Source organism: Engystomops pustulosus, chromosome 9 (genome assembly GCF_040894005.1).
Source record: "Engystomops pustulosus chromosome 9, aEngPut4.maternal, whole genome shotgun sequence".
NCBI lineage: Eukaryota > Metazoa > Chordata > Amphibia > Anura > Leptodactylidae > Engystomops > Engystomops pustulosus.
This window is the reverse complement of record NC_092419.1, coordinates 13,886,764-13,904,558: the sequence shown is the minus strand read 5'-3', so window position 1 is coordinate 13,904,558 and position 17,795 is coordinate 13,886,764. Positions and strand designations below refer to the sequence as shown.

At 48.2% G+C, this 17,795-nt stretch overlaps 1 protein-coding gene across 1 annotated transcript; it reads left to right on the top strand.

Annotated features, from left to right (window-relative positions):
* The first annotated feature begins 10,107 nt into the window (after positions 1 to 10,107).
* On the top strand, positions 10,108 to 11,043 carry LOC140077545 (olfactory receptor 5V1-like). The gene has a single exon (XM_072124802.1). It carries the CDS (start codon positions 10,108 to 10,110, stop codon positions 11,041 to 11,043), a length of 936 nt encoding a protein of 311 aa, XP_071980903.1.
* Positions 11,044 to 17,795: the final 6,752 nt, after the last annotated feature.

Genomic DNA, 17,795 nt, shown 5'->3' with positions numbered 1-17,795 from the left:
ACTGGGTCATGTAACTGGACAATGATATCAAGTATTGCTGTATTTCCATGTCCCAGTTATAGTCCAGGCCTCAACCCAATTTAAAAGCTGTAGAGAGACCTAAAGAAAGTAGAGCATAAACTAATGCCCACAGGCCTAAAAACTAAGGCCATGTTGTAAAGGACAGTTCCTCCAGAATGAGATGAGAGACTTAAAAAGTAATCCAGACACCAATGACTTCAAGATATTACTGTATTATTGATTCTTCAAGCTACCGATTCATGGGGGCACTTTTTTCACACATAACTTTTTTGGCTTCATTTTTGGGATATAAATAGAGATGAGCGAACACTAAAATGCTCGGGTACTCGTTATTCGAGACGAACTTTTCCCGATGCTCGAGTGCTCGTCTCGAATAACGAACCCCATTGAAGTCAATGGGAGACTCGAGCATTTTTCAAGGGGACCAAGGCTCTGCACAGGGAAGCTTGGCCAAACACCTGGGAACCTCAGAAAAGGATGGAAACACCACGGAAATGGACAGGAAACAGCAGGGGCAGCATGCATGGATGCCTCTGAGGCTGCTTAATCGCACCATTATGCCAAAATTATGGGCAACAGCATGGCCATGACAGAGTGACAGAATGAAGCTAGATAGCATGTAAAACATCCAATAATTGACCCTGACACTATAGGGGACGGCATGCAGAGGCAGAGGCAGCGGCAGCAGGCTAGAGAGTGGCATGGCGACATACCCTAATTGGACTCAGGCTTCAAACCAATGGGTGTCAGAGAGGAACCAAAGGAGGTGAGCAAGAAGCGCTCAAATAATATCGGTACATGATAAAAGTTTGCCAGTATATTTTGTGGATTACACAGCAGGGTGGCGACAAAGTTAACATGGAAGCCATGAAAACAACCCAAAATTCTGCCTGACACAGCTCGTTTGATAAGGGGACCATGTATGCTTACAGTTCATGCCAGTCGCTGCACTGGCTGCCAGTCTCCTTTCGAATACAGTTTAAAATAATAATAACCCTCATCCATAAAGCTCTGTATAATGCTGCACCCCCCTACCTCTCCTCTCTTATCTCAGTCTATCGCCCAACCCGTGCTCTTAGATCCGCCAGTGATCTTAGATTAACCTCTACCCTAGTGCGGACCTCCCACTCGCGTCTCCAAGACTTCTCTAGAGCTGCACCAATTCTATGGAATGCTCTGCCCCGGACTATCAGACTAATACCTAACCTCCAAAGTTTCAAACGTGCTCTTAAAACCCATTTCTTTAGGCAAGCCTATAACACTCATTAACTGCATGAAGTTTTAACTCTTCTACTAACCCGTCCTGTGTCGTCCTCCCATCTGTTATCCAGCAACCAACAGGCACCAGACTTCTCTGCAGTCCCATTCACCCTGGACCTGGTATATAAGATGACGGCTGAGTGGTTCAAGCGACAGCAATTCCATTTATTATATTTTTTTCTATTCCCTAAGAAGAATGGCTTGACCATTAAATATTCTTTTACCTCGTGTTACCCCATCATCTTCATAAACCGTAAGCTCTGGCGAGCAGGGACCTCACTCCTGTTGTTCCATACAAATGTTGTGCTCTGTTACATTACATTTGTATTTGTTTCCTATGATTTGTAAAGCGCTACAGAATATGATGACGCTATATAAATAAAGATTATTATTATTATTATTATGGAGGCAGTGAACTAGTAGTAGATTAAAGGTGCTGCAACTATGTTAGTTGGATCTTGGGATGGAGCTGGCGCTCTGCAGCCAGGCGAGCTTTTGCCAATCCAAGCCCCTGTCTCTAGGCTACTCCCCAAACAGCACTTCTAAGAACCTTTTGTATAAGATCAAGTGTAGTAGCGTTCTTATAAGTTTAGGATATGGCGGGTGAGGGGAATGTAAACAGATGCGCAAGAAGCGCTGAAATAATATCCCTAAATGGTAAAAGTTTGCAAGTATATTTTGTGGATTACACAGCAGGGTGGCGACAAAGTTAACAACTTTGATGTGGAATGCCCTGTAATAGCTCTTGGGCGGTGTGCCTTTTATCGCCTAGGCTCAGCAGTTTCAGCACCGCCTGCTGTCGCTTAGCGACGGCACTGCTGCTGTGCCTAGAGCTACCGACTGATGGCGCCATGCCCACGGATGGTAATTCGGAGGAGGAGGAGGTGGAGGAGGGGTGGGAGGAGGTATAGTAGGCCTTTGAGACCTGGACCGAGGTAGGCCCCGCAATTCTCTGCGTCGGCAGTATATGACCAGCCCCAGGGTCAGACTCGGTCCCAGCCTGCACCAAGTTAAGTGTAGTAGCGTTCTTATAAGTTTGGGATATGGCGGGTGAGGGGAATGTAAACAGATGCGCAAGAAGCGCATGATGCGCATGGAGCTGGCGCTCCGCTGCCAGGCGAGCTTTCGCCAATTCAAGCCCCTGTCTCTAGGCTACTCCCCAAACAGCACTTCTAAGAACCTTTTGTATAAGATCAAGTGTAGTAGCGTTCTTATAAGTTTAGGATATGCCGGGTGAGGGGAATGTAAACAGATGCGCAAGAAGCGCTGAAATAATATCCCTAAATGGTAAAAGTTTGCCAGTATATTTTGTGGATAACACAGCAGGGTGGCGACAAAGTTAACAACTTTGATGTGGAATCCATGAAAACAACCCAAATTTCTGCCTGACACACCTCGTTTGATAAAGGGACGATGTATGGAGGCAGCTATATGGACGACTTTTGGAGGTAGCAATGGAGACAACGTGTGGAGGCTGCTATGGAGACAATTTAATTTGGATAGTGCCTGTATGTGGCAGTCCCAAACATTTTTCAAACCAGAGGAGCAGGTAGGTGGCCCTGCAGTAAAATGGAATAGATTGAGTGCCTGTATGTGGCAGTCCCAAAAATGTTTCAAACCAGAGGAGCAGGTAGGTGGCCCTGCAGTAAAATGGAATAGATTGAGTGCCTGTATGTGGCAGTCCCAAAAATGTTTCAAACCAGAGGAGCAGGTAGGTGGCCCTGCAGTAAAATGGAATAGATTGAGTGCCTGTATGTGGCAGTCCCAAAAATGTTTCAAACCAGAGGAGCAGGTAGGTGGCCCTGCAGTAAAATGGAATAGATTGAGTGCCTGTATGTGGCACTCACAAAAATTGTTTCAAACAGAGGACCGGGTAGGTGGCCCTCCAGAAAAATTAAATGCATGAAGTACTATAGCAAGAGCCAGTGGGCCCTGTCAAAAAATAGCCATTTTCCTCTGCTTTACTGTACAAAGAGGAGGAGAAGGAGGAAAATGAGGAGGAGGAGGAGTGGATCAATTATTCAGGTTGAGCTTCCTTCACCTGGTGGAGATTGGAAATTCTGAGAAATCCAGCCTTTATTCATTTTAATAAGCGTCAGCCTGTCAGCGCTGTCAGTCGACAGGCGTGTACGCTTATCGGTGATGATGCCACCAGCTGCACTGAAAACCCGCTCGGACAAGACGCTAGCGGCAGGGCAGGCAAGAACCTCCAAGGCGTACAGCGCCAGTTCGTGCCACATGTCCAGCTTTGAAACCCAGTAGTTGTAGGGAGCTGTGTGATCATTTAGGACGATGGTATGGTCAGCTACGTACTCCCTCACCATCTTTCTGTAAAGATCAGCCCTACTCTGCCGAGACTGGGGACAGGTGACAGTGTCTTGCTGGGGTGACATAAAGCTGGCAAAAGCCTTGTAAAGCGTACCCTTGCCAGTGCTGGACAAGCTGCCTGCTCGCCTACTCTCCCTCGCTACTTGTCCCGCAGAACTACGCACTCTGCCGCTAGCGCTGTCAGAAGGGAAATACTGTTTCAGCTTGTGCACCAGGGCCTGCTGGTATTCATGCATTCTCACACTCCTTTCCTCTGCAGGGATGAGAGTGGAAAGATTTTGCTTGTACCGTGGGTCCAGGAGAGTGAACACCCAGTAATCGGTGCTGGAATAAATTCTTTGAACGCGAGGGTCACGGGATAGGCAGCCTAGCATGAAATCTGCCATATGCGCCAGAGTACCAACGCGTAAGAATTCACTCCCCTCACTGGCCTGACTGTCCATTTCCTCCTCCTCCAACTCCTCCAACTCCTCTTCTTCTGCCCATACACGCTGAACAGTAAAGGACTCAACAATGGTCCCCTCTTGTGTCTCGCCAACATTCTCCTCCTCTTCCTCCTCATCCTCCTCCACCTCCACCTCCTCCGATATGCGCTGAGAAACAGACCTGAGGGTGCTTTGGCTATCAACAAGGGAATATTCTTCCCCTGTCTCTTGTGACGAGCGCAAAGCTTCCGACTTCATGCTGACCAGAGAGTTTTTCAACAGGCCAAGCAGCGGGATGGTGAGGCTGATGATGGCGGCATCGTCACTGACCATCTGTGTTGACTCCTCAAAGTTACTCAGCACCTGACAGATATCAGACATCCACGTCCACTCCTCATTGTAGACTTGAGGAAGCTGACTGACCTGACTACCAGTTCTGGTGGAAGTTGACATCTGGCAGTCTACAATCGCTCTGCGCTGCTGGTAAACTCTGGATAACATGGTCAGTGTTGAATTCCACCTCGTGGGCACGTCGCACAACAGTCGGTGAGCGGGCAGTTGGAGGCGGCGCTGCGCTGCCCTGAGAGTGGCAGCATCTGGGCTGGACTTCCTGAAATGCGCACAGATGCGGCGCACCTTCGTGAGCAAATCAGACAGATTGGGGTATGTCTTGAGGAAACGCTGAACTATCAGATTTAACACATGGGCCAGGCATGGCACATGTGTCAGTCTGCCGAGTTGCAGAGCCGCCACCAGGTTACGGCCGTTGTCACACACAACCATTCCCGGCTTGAGGTTCAGCGGTGCCAGCCACAGATCAGTCTGCGCCGTGATGCCCTGTAATAGCTCTTGGGCGGTGTGCCTTTTGTCGCCTAGGCTCAGCAGTTTGAGCACCGCCTGCTGTCGCTTAGCGACGGCACTGCTGCTGTGCCTAGAGCTACCGACTGATGGCGCCGTGCCCACGGATGGTAGTTCGGAGGAGGAGGTGGAGGAGGGGTGGGAGGAGGAGGAGGCATAGTAGGCCTGAAACACCTGGACCGAGGTAGGCCCCGCAATCCTCGGCGTCGGCAGTATATGAGCAGCCCCAGGGTCAGACTCGGTCCCAGCCTCCACCAAGTTAACCCAATGTGCCGTCAGCGATATATAGTGGCCCTGCCCGGCAGCACTCGTCCACGTGTCCGTGGTCAGGTGGACCTTGTCAGAAACGGCGTTGGTCAGGGCACGGATGATGTTGTCTGACACGTGCTGGTGCAGGGCTGGGACGGCACATCGGGAAAAGTAGTGGCGGCTGGGGACCGAATACCGAGGGGCGGCCGCCGCCATGAGGTTGCGAAAGGCCTCGGTCTCTACTAGCCTATAGGGCAGCATCTCCAGGCTAAGCAATCTGGAGATGTGCACATTAAGGGCTTGGGCGTGCGGGTGGGTTGCACTATATTTGCGTTTCCGCTCCAGCGTCTGGGGTATGGAGAGCTGAACGCTGGTGGATGCTCTGGAGGATCGTGGAGGCGACGATGGGGTTTTTGTGGCAGGGTCCTGGGCAGGGGGCTGACTAGCAGCTGACACAGGGGAAGGAGCAGTGGTGTGCACGGCCGGAGGTGAACGGGCTTGTTGCCACTGAGTGGGGTGTTTAGCATTCATATGCCTGCGCATACTGGTGGTAGTTAAGCTAGTAGTGGTGGAACCCCTGCTGAGCCTGGTTTGGCAAATGTTGCACACCACAGTCCGTCGGTCATCCGGTGTTTCCTTAAAGAACCTCCAGACTTCTGAAGATCTAGCCCTCGCCGCAAGAGCCCTCGCCACGGGAGCTTCACTAGTTGACACATTTGGCGCTGATGCACCAGCTCTGGCCCTGCCTCTCCGTCTGGCCCCACCACTGCCTCTTCCAACCTGTTCTGGTCGAGGACTCTCCTCCGTCTCAGAAGCACTGTGTTCACCCGGCCTCTCAACCCAGCTTGGGTCTGTCACCTCATCATCCTCCGATCCCTCAGTCTGCTCCCCCCTCGGACTTCCTGCCCTGACAACAACTTCCCCACTGTCTGACAACCGTGTCTCCTCATCGTCGGACACCTCTTTACACACTTCCACTACGTCAAGAAGGTCATCATCACCCACAGACTGTGACTGGTGGAAAACCTGGGCATCGGAAAATTGCTCAGCAGCAACCGGACAAGTGGTTTGTGACTGTGGGAAGGGTCCAGAAAACAGTTCCTCAGAGTATGCCGGTTCAAATGCCAAATTTTCCTGGGAGGGGGCAGACTGGGGGGGAGGAGGCTGAGGTGCAGGAGCTGGAGGAGTGGCGATTTCGGTGACATGGGTGGACTGCGTGGAAGACTGACTGGTGGTGGACAAATTGCTCGAAGCATTGTCAGCAATCCACGACATCACCTGTTCGCACTGTTCTGGCCTCAACAGTGCTCTACCACGAGTCCCAGTAACTTCAGACATGAACCTAGGGAGTGTAGCTCTGCGGCGTTCCCCTGCTCCCTCATCAGCAGGTGGTGTCTCACCCCGCCCAGGACCACGGCCTCTGACCCCTGCAGTAGTTGGACGCCCACGTCCCCGCCCTCGTCCTCTACCCCTAGCCCTCGGGTTAAACATTTTTAAAATGAGAGTTATAACTTTTTTGTTTTTTTTACTTCTTTTTGTTTTTTTTGTGTTTTTTGTTTTTTTTTGAGTTTTTAAAACCAAACAATGCTATCCTATTGCTATGGCTATTTTCAAGTATCAAAGCACACTACTATGCCAGATGAGATGACACTGAGTTAGTGCCTAATTGAAATCCAACCCCTACTAAATTTTCCCACTTCGGTCTTTGCTATGGATATGTGCGTCACTAAGCGCAGAACACAGCGGTCGCAAGTCTCACTACAAATTGCTCAGAATTGGCTAGTACATGCACTGCAGAAAGTACAGCCACCAGCAGATCAACCAGAAATCAAATATATAGAACGCTACTGTAGGCGTAAGTAAGCTCTTTGTATTCTCCTATGGCTATTTTCTAGCCAAGTATCAAAGCACACTACTATGCCAGATGAGATGACACTGAGTTAGTGCCTAATTGAAATCCAACCCCTACTAAATTTTCCCACTTCGGTCTTTGCTATGGATATGTGCGTCACTAAGCGCAGAACACAGCGGTCGCAAGTCTCACTACAAATTGCTCAGAATTGGCTAGTACATGCACTGCAGAAAGTACAGCCACCAGCAGATCAACCGGAAATCAAATATATAGAACGCTACTGTAGGCGTAAGTAAGCTCTTTGTATTCTCCTATGGCTATTTTCTAGCCAAGTATCAAAGCACACTACTATGCCAGATGAGATGACACTGAGTTAGTGCCTAATTGAAATCCAACCCCTACTAAATTTTCCCACTTCGGTCTTTGCTATGGATATGTGTGCCACTAAGAGCTAAACACAACGGTAGCAAGTCCCCCTGCTAATTCCTCACAAAATGGTACTAGATGCAAATTAAAATAAAAAAAGTAGAACGTTATTGTAGCCCTAAGAAGGGCTGTTGGGTTCTTTGAGAATCACTCCTGCCTAACAGTAAGCTAATAGAACACCCTAACGCTTTCCCTGACCAGCAGCAGCTCTCTCCCTAGCGGCATCCAGACACAGAATGATCCGAGCAGCGCGGGCAGCGGCTAGTCTATCCCAGGGTCACCTGATCTGGCCAGCCAACCACTGCTATCGACGTGTAAGGGTACCACGTCATGCTGGGTGGAGTGCAGAGTCTCCTGGCTTGTGATTGGCTCTGTTTCTGGCCGCCAAAAAGCAAAACGGCGGGAGCTGCCATTTTCTCGAGCGGGCGAAGTATTCGTCCGAGCAACGAGCAGTTTCGAGTACCCTAATGCTCGACCGAGCATCAAGCTCGGACGAGCATGTTCGCTCATCTCTAGATATAAATAATTACTTTGTAGAATTTGCTGTGTGTTTGTTTATACTTACCTTAATTATAGACCATACATGAAACCATAAAACTTACAGAATATGGACTCATTGTTAATTACTTTTTTAAAGAAAGTAATTTTAGTAACATGACAGTCCCATATTTCTATTTTGACTAAAACAGCAGAAGTCTATTGGAAGGAATTTATCAAGGTTTATACTTGCACTCAGCCAGAAATTGGGATGTTGAGTTGGGCATGCCAAAGAGCAAAGTGGGTTGGATTCCCCATGCCTACTCACTAGCTAAAGTTTCTGGTGCAGGTCATAGTATAATACTACCCCAGGCATGGCCATGCACTGGATGTATTAAGTCTGGAGACTCCTGATATATCCGGCACAACCAATGGGTTAAGATAAAACTTGATTGGTAAATCCCCCCCCCCCCATTATTTATGTTTTTGATGTATTTTGTCATGGGTACCCCTCTCCGTTGCGGTGCTGCCCCGGTCCCCGGCCCGCTCTTGCTTCTCCCCGATCCTGTTCTCTCTAGGGCTTGCGGGCGCCTGCAATCTAAGATTTAAAGGGCCAGCACACCGCCGATTAACGCTGGCATTCCCGGGTTTCCTTAAAGGACGGCTGTTCCCAGGATTCCCTGCTGGATCTTTGAGCCAACAGCCTTAGAGAAAGCTCTCCTGTGTGATTCCTGTGTCCCTGTTCTCCAGCGTTCCCGTGTTCCTGTGCTCCAGTGTTCCTGTCCCATGTTACTGCTGTGTGTTCCAGTGTTCCTTCCTGTATTGTTCTCCCGCTGTCACCCTGGGCTTGGACTGTGTTCTGCATTACTACCTTGGCTGCCACCGCGGGCTAGTTGCACACGTGGAACAACCTGGTGGCACCCCACTGCAGCAAGACCATCCCGCAAGACCAGATGCCACTTAGGCTCCAGTCCCAGATGTCGGCTAGTACCATCTCCCGCGGTGGTCCAGAGGATCCGGAATCCTGACATATTCCATGCTTACTAAAAATATGAATTAGTTTGTTTCCATGCATTACCTTAAATAACTCATTATAAAAAAAATGAAAATACAATATAATTTAAAGAAAACGTATTTGACCATATATAACAATATGCCATGACATGCCCAAACTTGGCCAAAGCTGCAATATCAAAGTTCATAGCTAGATGGAAAATGTGTGTCCTTTGTTTTTTTCTGTTGCTCGTCTCTAATCCCTTGCCTGTTACCGGCCCAAGGGAAGCTCTCAAAGCTCCACCACTTCTCTATATAATCCGCACTCCTCTTTGTTCTTAAAAACTCTCTGTTCACCGGTAGCTTTCTGGACATGTCATGTACATAGGTTGTGTTTCATTGGGGTTGAACATGCCGGAGAATGTCTGAACAGTTAAGGCTTCTACTCCTAGTACTTGTATATGTAGAGGGTAGCAGATACTAGTGAAAATCCTTTACACTCATGGTTTGATCATTTGATTTATAAAAGGATGTCTCCAGCCATTTTCCCAAAATTTCATGGAATTTAGAGGTGGGAAAAGAACCACCTTCAATATAAGCCATGGATCTTTCTAATGTGCAGTTATTACATCCCCTGTGAGTGGGTTCAACGGTAGAGGGTATCTTGGAGGACTTCTATTAAAGAAACTAGTGTGGTTGTTATGTGATATACAACTGTCCGGTCGGCAGGGATAAGATCACTTTGGCCTATGCCCAACAATGATAAAGATCGGGATAACGAGACCTGTGTCCCTCACAAATTTATCAATGGTATTTGTTCCCAAAACCACCTAGTTGTACTACACGTGCAAAATATATGCTATATTGTTCCCTTCTAATTTTCACATCTCCAACAAAAATTGGATGCTTTTAGGTAAATTTTAGAAAATTTGCTGGATGTGTAGTACCATCTCTATTGCGGCTTTCTTCTAGTCTCAAGGCGTGGAACACATTTAGATAAGGAAGGTATAAGTTGGAAAACACCATCCCAACTTTCTTTATCTATTGTCATGTTTTGTAGGAGCTCAGAGGTCATTTGTTTGTAAATCAAATAACAAATCTGTTATTTTTATAGGAAAAAAATTAAGTAATGTTAAGACATTTCTCTGCTTGACTTATTTTGTTAAAAACTTCATTGTCGTTGGAAAATGCAGATTCTGTTTTAAAATGTTCAATTCTATGGATATTATAAATATGAGTACATCAAGTTATTTCATCATTACTGGAATCTCTGATAATTCTTTGTTGCAATGTTTTGTGTTTCTCCTGGTTTTGGTCATCTATCTAATCACTCTTGGAGGTAACATCATCATCTTCCTCCTGGTTTGTCTCGATCATCGTCTCCATACACCCATGTACTTTTTCTTGGCCAACTTATCTTTGTTGGACATGAGTTGTTCTACAATTACTCTTCATAAAATCCTTACCTCTTTCATGACGGGAGATAAGACTGTCTCAATTCTCAGTTGTCATGTGGCAATTTTTACCTTTCTGTCATTGACTTGTGATGAATTGTTGCTTTTGGCGGCTATGAGTTATGATCGCTATGTTGCTATCTGTAAACCTTTACACTATCATCTTGTCATGAATTACAGATGCTGTGTCCTTTTGGCCTCTCTGTGTTGGGCTTTTGGTTTCCTTGAAAGCATACCAACTTTTATGGGTGTCTACAAATTAACATGTTATACATCCAACAAGATGGACCATTTCTTCTGTGACATTATTCCTGTCGTGAAGTTGTCTTGTAGTGACACATCTTTCCTCCAGCTCTATATTCTAACTGTAGGGGTTTTCATTTGTGGTTTTACTCCATTTGTCCTTACTTTTATCTCCTACATCTTCATAATTTCCACCATCTTGTCGATACGATCCAGCAGTGGCAGACGTAAAGCCTTCTACACGTGTTCCTCTCACCTTACAGTAGTCATCACTCTCTACGCTTCTCTTGTCTTCCAGTATCTGAGGCCATCTTCATCCATCAATCTAAGCTCCAGTAAATATTTTTCCTTGTTTAACGCAGCCGCTGTCCCAATACTGAACCCACTGATCTACAGCCTAAAGAATAAAGATGTGAAAGATGCTATTATGAGAAGAAAAATATTAGCTGTGAAATAAAGAAATACTCAAGTACATTCTTGAAAAATGTAAAACTCCATGGGGGAAATTCATTAAGACTGGTGTTTAGTAAATGCAGGCGCAAACTCCAGCAGTCCTGACCTGTAGACCAAATCGGAACTGGTAGAGTTTTTTACTATAGTAAATGTGACAGGTCGACCCCGCTCTTTAGCCCAACATGCCCATATGGGCAAGCGGTTAGGAGAATGCCAAAAACTGGCAGGGACGTGGAGATTCATGTGGTTTCTCCACCAGAAAACTGGTGGAAAAGCCATAATGAATATCCACCCATGTGTAGTTTTGTCTAAAAGCATTCTGTAAACAGTAAAAGTAATGCAGTTGTGAAATCCAGAAACGAAGAAGGAATCCTGCATAAAGCTGGAGTAGCTTTACTTTATTTTTAAAGTATTACAGTACCTCAATGCTTTAACCCCTTACCGACAAGTGGTGTTATACTACGTCACACGTCGGCTGTGGGTGAATGGAGAGGGCCTCCATTCTGGTAAGCCCTCTCCATAGCCGGTACTCGAAACTGCTCGTTGCTCGGACGAATACTTCGCCCGCTCGAGAAAATGGCAGCTCCCGCCGTTTTGCTTTTTGGCGGCCAGAAACAGAGCCAATCACAAGCCAGGAGACTCTGCACTCCACCCAGCATGACGTGGTACCCTTACACGTCGATAGCAGTGGTTGGCTGGCCAGATCAGGTGACCCTGGAATAGACTAGCCCCTGCCTGCGCTGCTCGGATCATTCTGTGTCTGGATGCCGCTAGGGAGAGAGCTGCTGCTGGTCAGGGAAAGCGTTAGGGTGTTCTATTAGCTTACTGTTAGGCAGGAGTGAGTCTACAAGAACCCAACAGCCCTTCTTAGGGCTACAATAACGTTATACTTTTTTTTAATTTTATTTGCAGCTAGTACCATATTGTGAGGAATTTGCAGGGGGACTTGCTACCGTTGTGTTTAGCGCTTAGTGACGCACATATCCACCTCAAACACCAAAGTGGGAAAATTTATTAGGGGTTTGATTTCAATTAGGCACAGTCTGCCAGTTTCTTTTTATTTTACGTTTATTTTTTTAATAACTCAGCGTCATCTCATCTGGCATAGTAGTGTGCTTTCATACTTGGCTAGAAAATAGCCATAGGAGAATCCAAACGGCTTACTTAGGCCTACAATAGCGTTATATATATTTTATTTCTGGTTGATCTGCTGGTGGCTGTCCTTGCTGCAGTGCATCTACTACCAAATTGTGAGGAATTTGTAGTGAGACAAGTATGAAAGCAGTGTGCTTTCATACTTGGCTAGAAAATAGCCATAGCAATAGGATAGCATCGTTTGGTTTTAAAAACTAAAAAACACCAAAAAAAAAAAACACAAAAAAACACACAAAAAAGTTAAAAAAAAATTAAAGTTATAACTTTCATTTTCAAAATGTTTAACCCGAGGGCTAGGGGTAGAGGACGAGGGCGGGGACATGGGCGTCCAACTACTGCAGGGGTCAGAGGCCGTGGTCCTGGGCGGGGTGAGACACCACCTGCTGATGAGGGAGCAGGGGAACGCCGCAGAGCTACACTCCCTAGGTTCATGTCTGAAGTTACTGGGACTCGTGGTAGAGCACTGTTGAGGCCAGAACAGTGTGAACAGGTGATGTCGTGGATTGCCGACAATGCTTCGAGCAATTTGTCCACCAGTCAGTCTTCCACGCAGTCCACCCATGTCACCGAAATCGGCACTCCTCCAGCTCCTGCACCTCAGCCTCCTCCCCCCCAGTCTGCCCCCTCCCAGGAAAATTTGGCATTTGAACCGGCATACTCTGAGGAACTGTTTTCTGGACCCTTCCCACAGTCACAAACCACTTGTCCGGTTGCTGCTGAGCAATTTTCCGATGCCCAGGTTTTCCACCAGTCGCAGTCTGTGGGTGATGATGACCTTCTTGACGTAGTGGAAGAAGTGTGTAAAGAGGTGTCCGACGATGAGGAGACACGGTTGTCAGACAGTGGTGAAGTTGTTGTCAGGGCAGGAAGTCTGAGGGGGGAGCAGACTGAGGGATCGGAGGATGATGAGGTGACAGACCCAAGCTGGGTTGAGAGGCCGGGTGAACACAGTGCTTCTGAGACGGAGGAGAGTCCTCGACCAGAACAGGTTGGAAGAGGCAGTGGTGGGGCCAGACGGAGAGGCAGGGCCAGAGCAGGTGCATCAGCGCCAAATGTGTCACGTAGTGAAGCTCCCGTGGCGAGGGCTCCCGCGGCGAGGGCTAGATTTTCAGAAGTCTGGAGGTTCTTTAAGGAAACACCGGATGACCGACGGACTGTGGTGTGCAACCTTTGCCAAACCAGGATCAGCAGGGGTTCCACCACTACTAGCTTAACTACCACCAGTATGCGCAGTCATATGAATGCTAAACACCCCACTCAGTGGCACCAAGCCCGTTCACCTCCGGCCGTGCACACCACTGCTCCTTCCCCTGTGTCAGCTGATAGTCAGCCCCCTGCCCAGGACCCTGGCACAAAAACCCCATCGTCGCCTCCACGATCCTCCACAGCATCCACCAGCGTTCAGCTCTCCATACCCCAGACGCTGGAGCGGAAACGGAAATATAGTGCAACCCACCCGCACGCCCAAGCCCTTAATGTCCACATCTCCAGATTGCTTAGCCTGGAGATGCTGCCCTATAGGCTAGTAGAGACCAAGGCCTTTCGCAACCTCATGGCGGTGGCCGCCCCTCGGTATTCGGTCCCCAGCCGCCACTACTTTTCCCGATGTGCCGTCCCAGCCCTGCACCAGCACGTGTCAGACAACATCATCCGTGCCCTGACCAACGCCGTTTCTGACAAGGTCCACCTGACCACGGACACGTGGACGAGTGCTGCCGGGCAGGGCCACTATATATCGCTGACGGCACATTGGGTTAACTTGGTGGAGGCTGGGACCGAGTCTGACCCTGGGGCTGGTCATATACTGCCGACGCCGAGGATTGTGCGGCCTACCTCGGTCCAGGTCTTTCAGGCATACTATGCCTCCTCCTCCTCCCACCCCTCCTCCACCTCCTCCTCCGAACTACCATCCGTGGGCATGGCGCCATCAGTCGCTAGCTCTAGGCACAGCAGCAGTGCCGTTGCTAAGCGACAGCAGGCGGTGCTCAAACTGCTGAGCCTAGGCGATAAAAGGCACACCGCCCAAGAACTATTACAGGGCATCACGGCGCAGACTGATCTGTGGCTGGCACCGCTGAACCTGAAGCCAGGCATGGTTGTTTGTGACAACGGCCGTAACCTGGTGGCGGCTCTGCAACTCGGCATACCCCAATCTGTCTGATTTGCTCACGAAGGTGCGCCGCATCTGTGCGCATTTCAGGAAGTCCAGCACAGATGCTGCCACTCTCAGGGCAGCGCAGCGCCACCTCCAACTGCCCGCTCACCGACTGTTGTGCGACGTGCCCACGAGGTGGAATTCAAAATTAACCATGTTATCCAGAGTTTACCAGCAGCGCAGTGCGATTGTAGACTGCCAGATGTCAACTTCCACCAGAACTGGTAGTCAGGTCAGTCAGCTTCCTCAAGTCTACAATGAGGAGTGGACGTGGATGTCTGATATCTGTCAGGTGCTGAGTAACTTCGAGGAGTCAACAAAGATGGTCAGTGGCGATGCCGCCATCATCAGCCTCACCATCCCGCTGCTTGGCCTGTTGAAAAACTCTCTGATCAGCATGAAGTCGGAAGCTTTGCGCTCGTCACAAGAGACAGGGGAAGAAGATTCCCTTGTTGATAGCCAAAGCACCCTCAGGTCTGTTTCTCAGCGCATATCGGAGGAGGTGGAGGAGGATGAGGAGGAAGAGGAGGAGAATGTTGGCGAGACACAAGAGGGGAGCATTGTTCAGTCCTTCACTGTTCAGTGTGTATGGGCAGAAGAAGAGGAGTTGGAGGAGGAAATGTAGAGTCAGGCCAGTGAGGGCAGTGAATTCTTGCGCGTGGGGACTCTGGCGCATATGGCAGATTTCATGCTAGGCTGCCTATCCCGTGACCCTCGCGTTCAAAGAATTTATTCCAGCACCGATTACTGGGTATTCACTCTCCTGGACCCACGGTACAAGCAAAATCTTTCCACCCTCATCCCTGTAGAGGAAAGGAGTGTGAGAATGCATGAATACCAGCAGGCCCTGGTGCACAAGCTGAAACAGTATTTCCCTTCTGACAGCGCTAGCGGCAGAGGGCGTACTTCTGCGGGACAAATAGCAAGGGAGAGTAGGCTAGCAGGCAGCTTGTCCAGCACTGGCAGGGGTACACTTTACAAGGCCTTTGCCAGTTTTATGTCACCCCAGCAAGACACTGTCACCTGTCCCCAGTCTCGGCAGAGTAGGGCTGATCTTTACAGAAAGATGGTGAGGGAGTACGTAGTTGACCATACCATCATCCTAAATGATCACACAGCTCCCTACAACTACTGGGTTTCAAAGCTGGACATGTGGCACGAACTGGCGCTGTACGCCTTGGAGGTTCTTGCCTGCCCTGCCGCTAGCGTGTTGTCTGAGCGGGTTTTCAGTGCAGCTGCTGGCATCATCACCGATAAGCATACATGCCTGTCGACTGACAGGCTGACGCTTATCAAGATGAATAAAGCCTGGATTTCTCAGGATTTCCATTCTCCACCAGGTGAAAGAAGCTCAACCTGAATAATGTATGCACTCCTCCTCCTCATTTTCCTCCTTCTCCTCCTCTTTGTACACTAAAGCAGAGGAAACTGGCTATTTTTTGCCAGGGCCAACTGGCTCTAGCTATAGTACTCTATGTATTTAATTTTTCTGGAGGGCCACCTACCCGGTCCTCTGTTTTAAACAATTTTTGGGAGTGCCACATACAGGTACTCTATGTATTTAATTTTTCTGGAGGGCCACCTACCCGGTCCTCTGGTTTGAAAACTTTTTTGGACTGCCACATACAGGCACTCAATCTATTTAATCTTTCTGGAGGACCACCTACCTGCTCCTCTGGTTTGAAAACTTTTTTGGACTGCCACATACAGGCACTATCCAAATTTAATTGTCTCCATAGCAGTCTCCACACGTCGTCTTTATAGCTACCTCCACACGTTGTCTCCATTGCTACATCCACACGTCATCTCCATAGCTGCCTCCAAAAGTCGTCCATATAGCTGCCTCCATATATCGTCCCCTTAGCAAACGAGCTGTGTCAGGCAGAATTTTTGGTTGTTTTCATCGCTTCTGCATCAAACTTGTCAATTTTGTTGCCACCCTGCTGTGTTATCCACAAAATATACTGGCAAACTTTTATCCTTTACCGATATTATTTCAGCGCTTCTTGCGCATCTGTTTACATTCCCCTCACCCGCCATAACCAAGCCAATTACTTATAAGAACAGTACTACACTTGATCTTATACAAAAGTTCTTAGAAGTGCTGTTTGTAGCCCCCGCCTGCTTTGAAAATTATAATTTTTTCAAAGTAAACGCTTCTGGCCCCCAGGCCCATTTTGGGTGGGGAGGAGCCGAGAGGCAGGGGCTTGGACAGGCGAAGGCTCGCCTCGCAGCGGACCGCCAGCTCCATCCCAAGATTAGGCAGCCTCAGAGGCATCCATGCTTGCTGCCCCTGCTATTTCCTGTCCATTTCACCTCCACGATCCTCCACAGCGTCCACCAATGTCTCCATGCGCAACTTTCAACTCTCTATATCCCAGGCGCTGGAGCGCGAGAGTATATACAGCACATCATCCCCTTATCAAACGAGCTGTGTCAGGCAGAATTTTCAGGTGTTTCACCAGATACATAATGGAACTCGGCCCATCTGTCGCCGCCATGCTGGAGACCTGAAGTTGCAATCATAGCAGCGCAATATGAATGCCCCATACTGTCGCTCTTAATCATGGAAGTCGTCTCCATGGCTGCATGCATGCTGCCCCTGCTTTTTCCTGTCCATTTCCGTGGTGTTTCCATCATTTTCTGAGGTTCCCAGGTGTTTGGCCAAGCTTCCCTGTGCAGAGCCTTGGTCCCCTTGAAAAATGCACGAGTCTCCCATTGACTTCAATGGGGCTCGTTATTCGAGACGAGCACTCGAGCATCGGGAAAACTTCGTCTCAAATAATGAGCACCCGAGCATTTTAGTGCTCGGTCATCTCTAGTCTTAATAAGAGACGAATACGAGGGGACGTGATTAATTTATATAAATATATAAATGGACCATACAAAAATATGGCAGTAAGTTGTTCCAGATTAAATCAAATCAAAAGACGAGGGGGCACTGTCTGCGTCTGGAGAAAACAAGGTTTAATCACCAGAGGCTACAGGGCTTTTTTTACTATGAGAACTGTCAATCTCTTAAATAGCCGAGCTCAGGCGCTGGTCACAGCAGGGAAACACAGCCGAAAAAGGAGACACTCCTCCCAGTTCCATGGGCACCTTTCAGTCTTTGAGTTGACTGTGATCTTCTCAGTACTTAGTATAGTATTCTAGAGCCAGATGTGAGGACATCTATCCTACAGCAAAAGCTTGGCTGAAACTGGGTCATGTAACTGGACAATGATATCAAGTATTGCTGTATTTCCATGTCCCAGTTATAGTCCAGGCCTCAACCCAATTTAAAAGCTGTAGAGAGACCTAAAGAAAGTAGAGAATAAACTAATGCCCACAGGCCTAAAAACTAAGGCCATGTTGTAAAGAACAGTTCCTCCAGAATGAGATGAGAGACTTAAAAAGTAATCCAGACACCAATGACTTCAAGATATTACTGTATTATTGATTCTTCA

What these genes read in the sequence shown, in the direction of transcription:
- LOC140077545 (XM_072124802.1), top strand. Translation starts at nt 10,108, where the DNA reads ATGGATATTATAAATATGAGTACATCAAGTTATTTCATCATTACTGGA.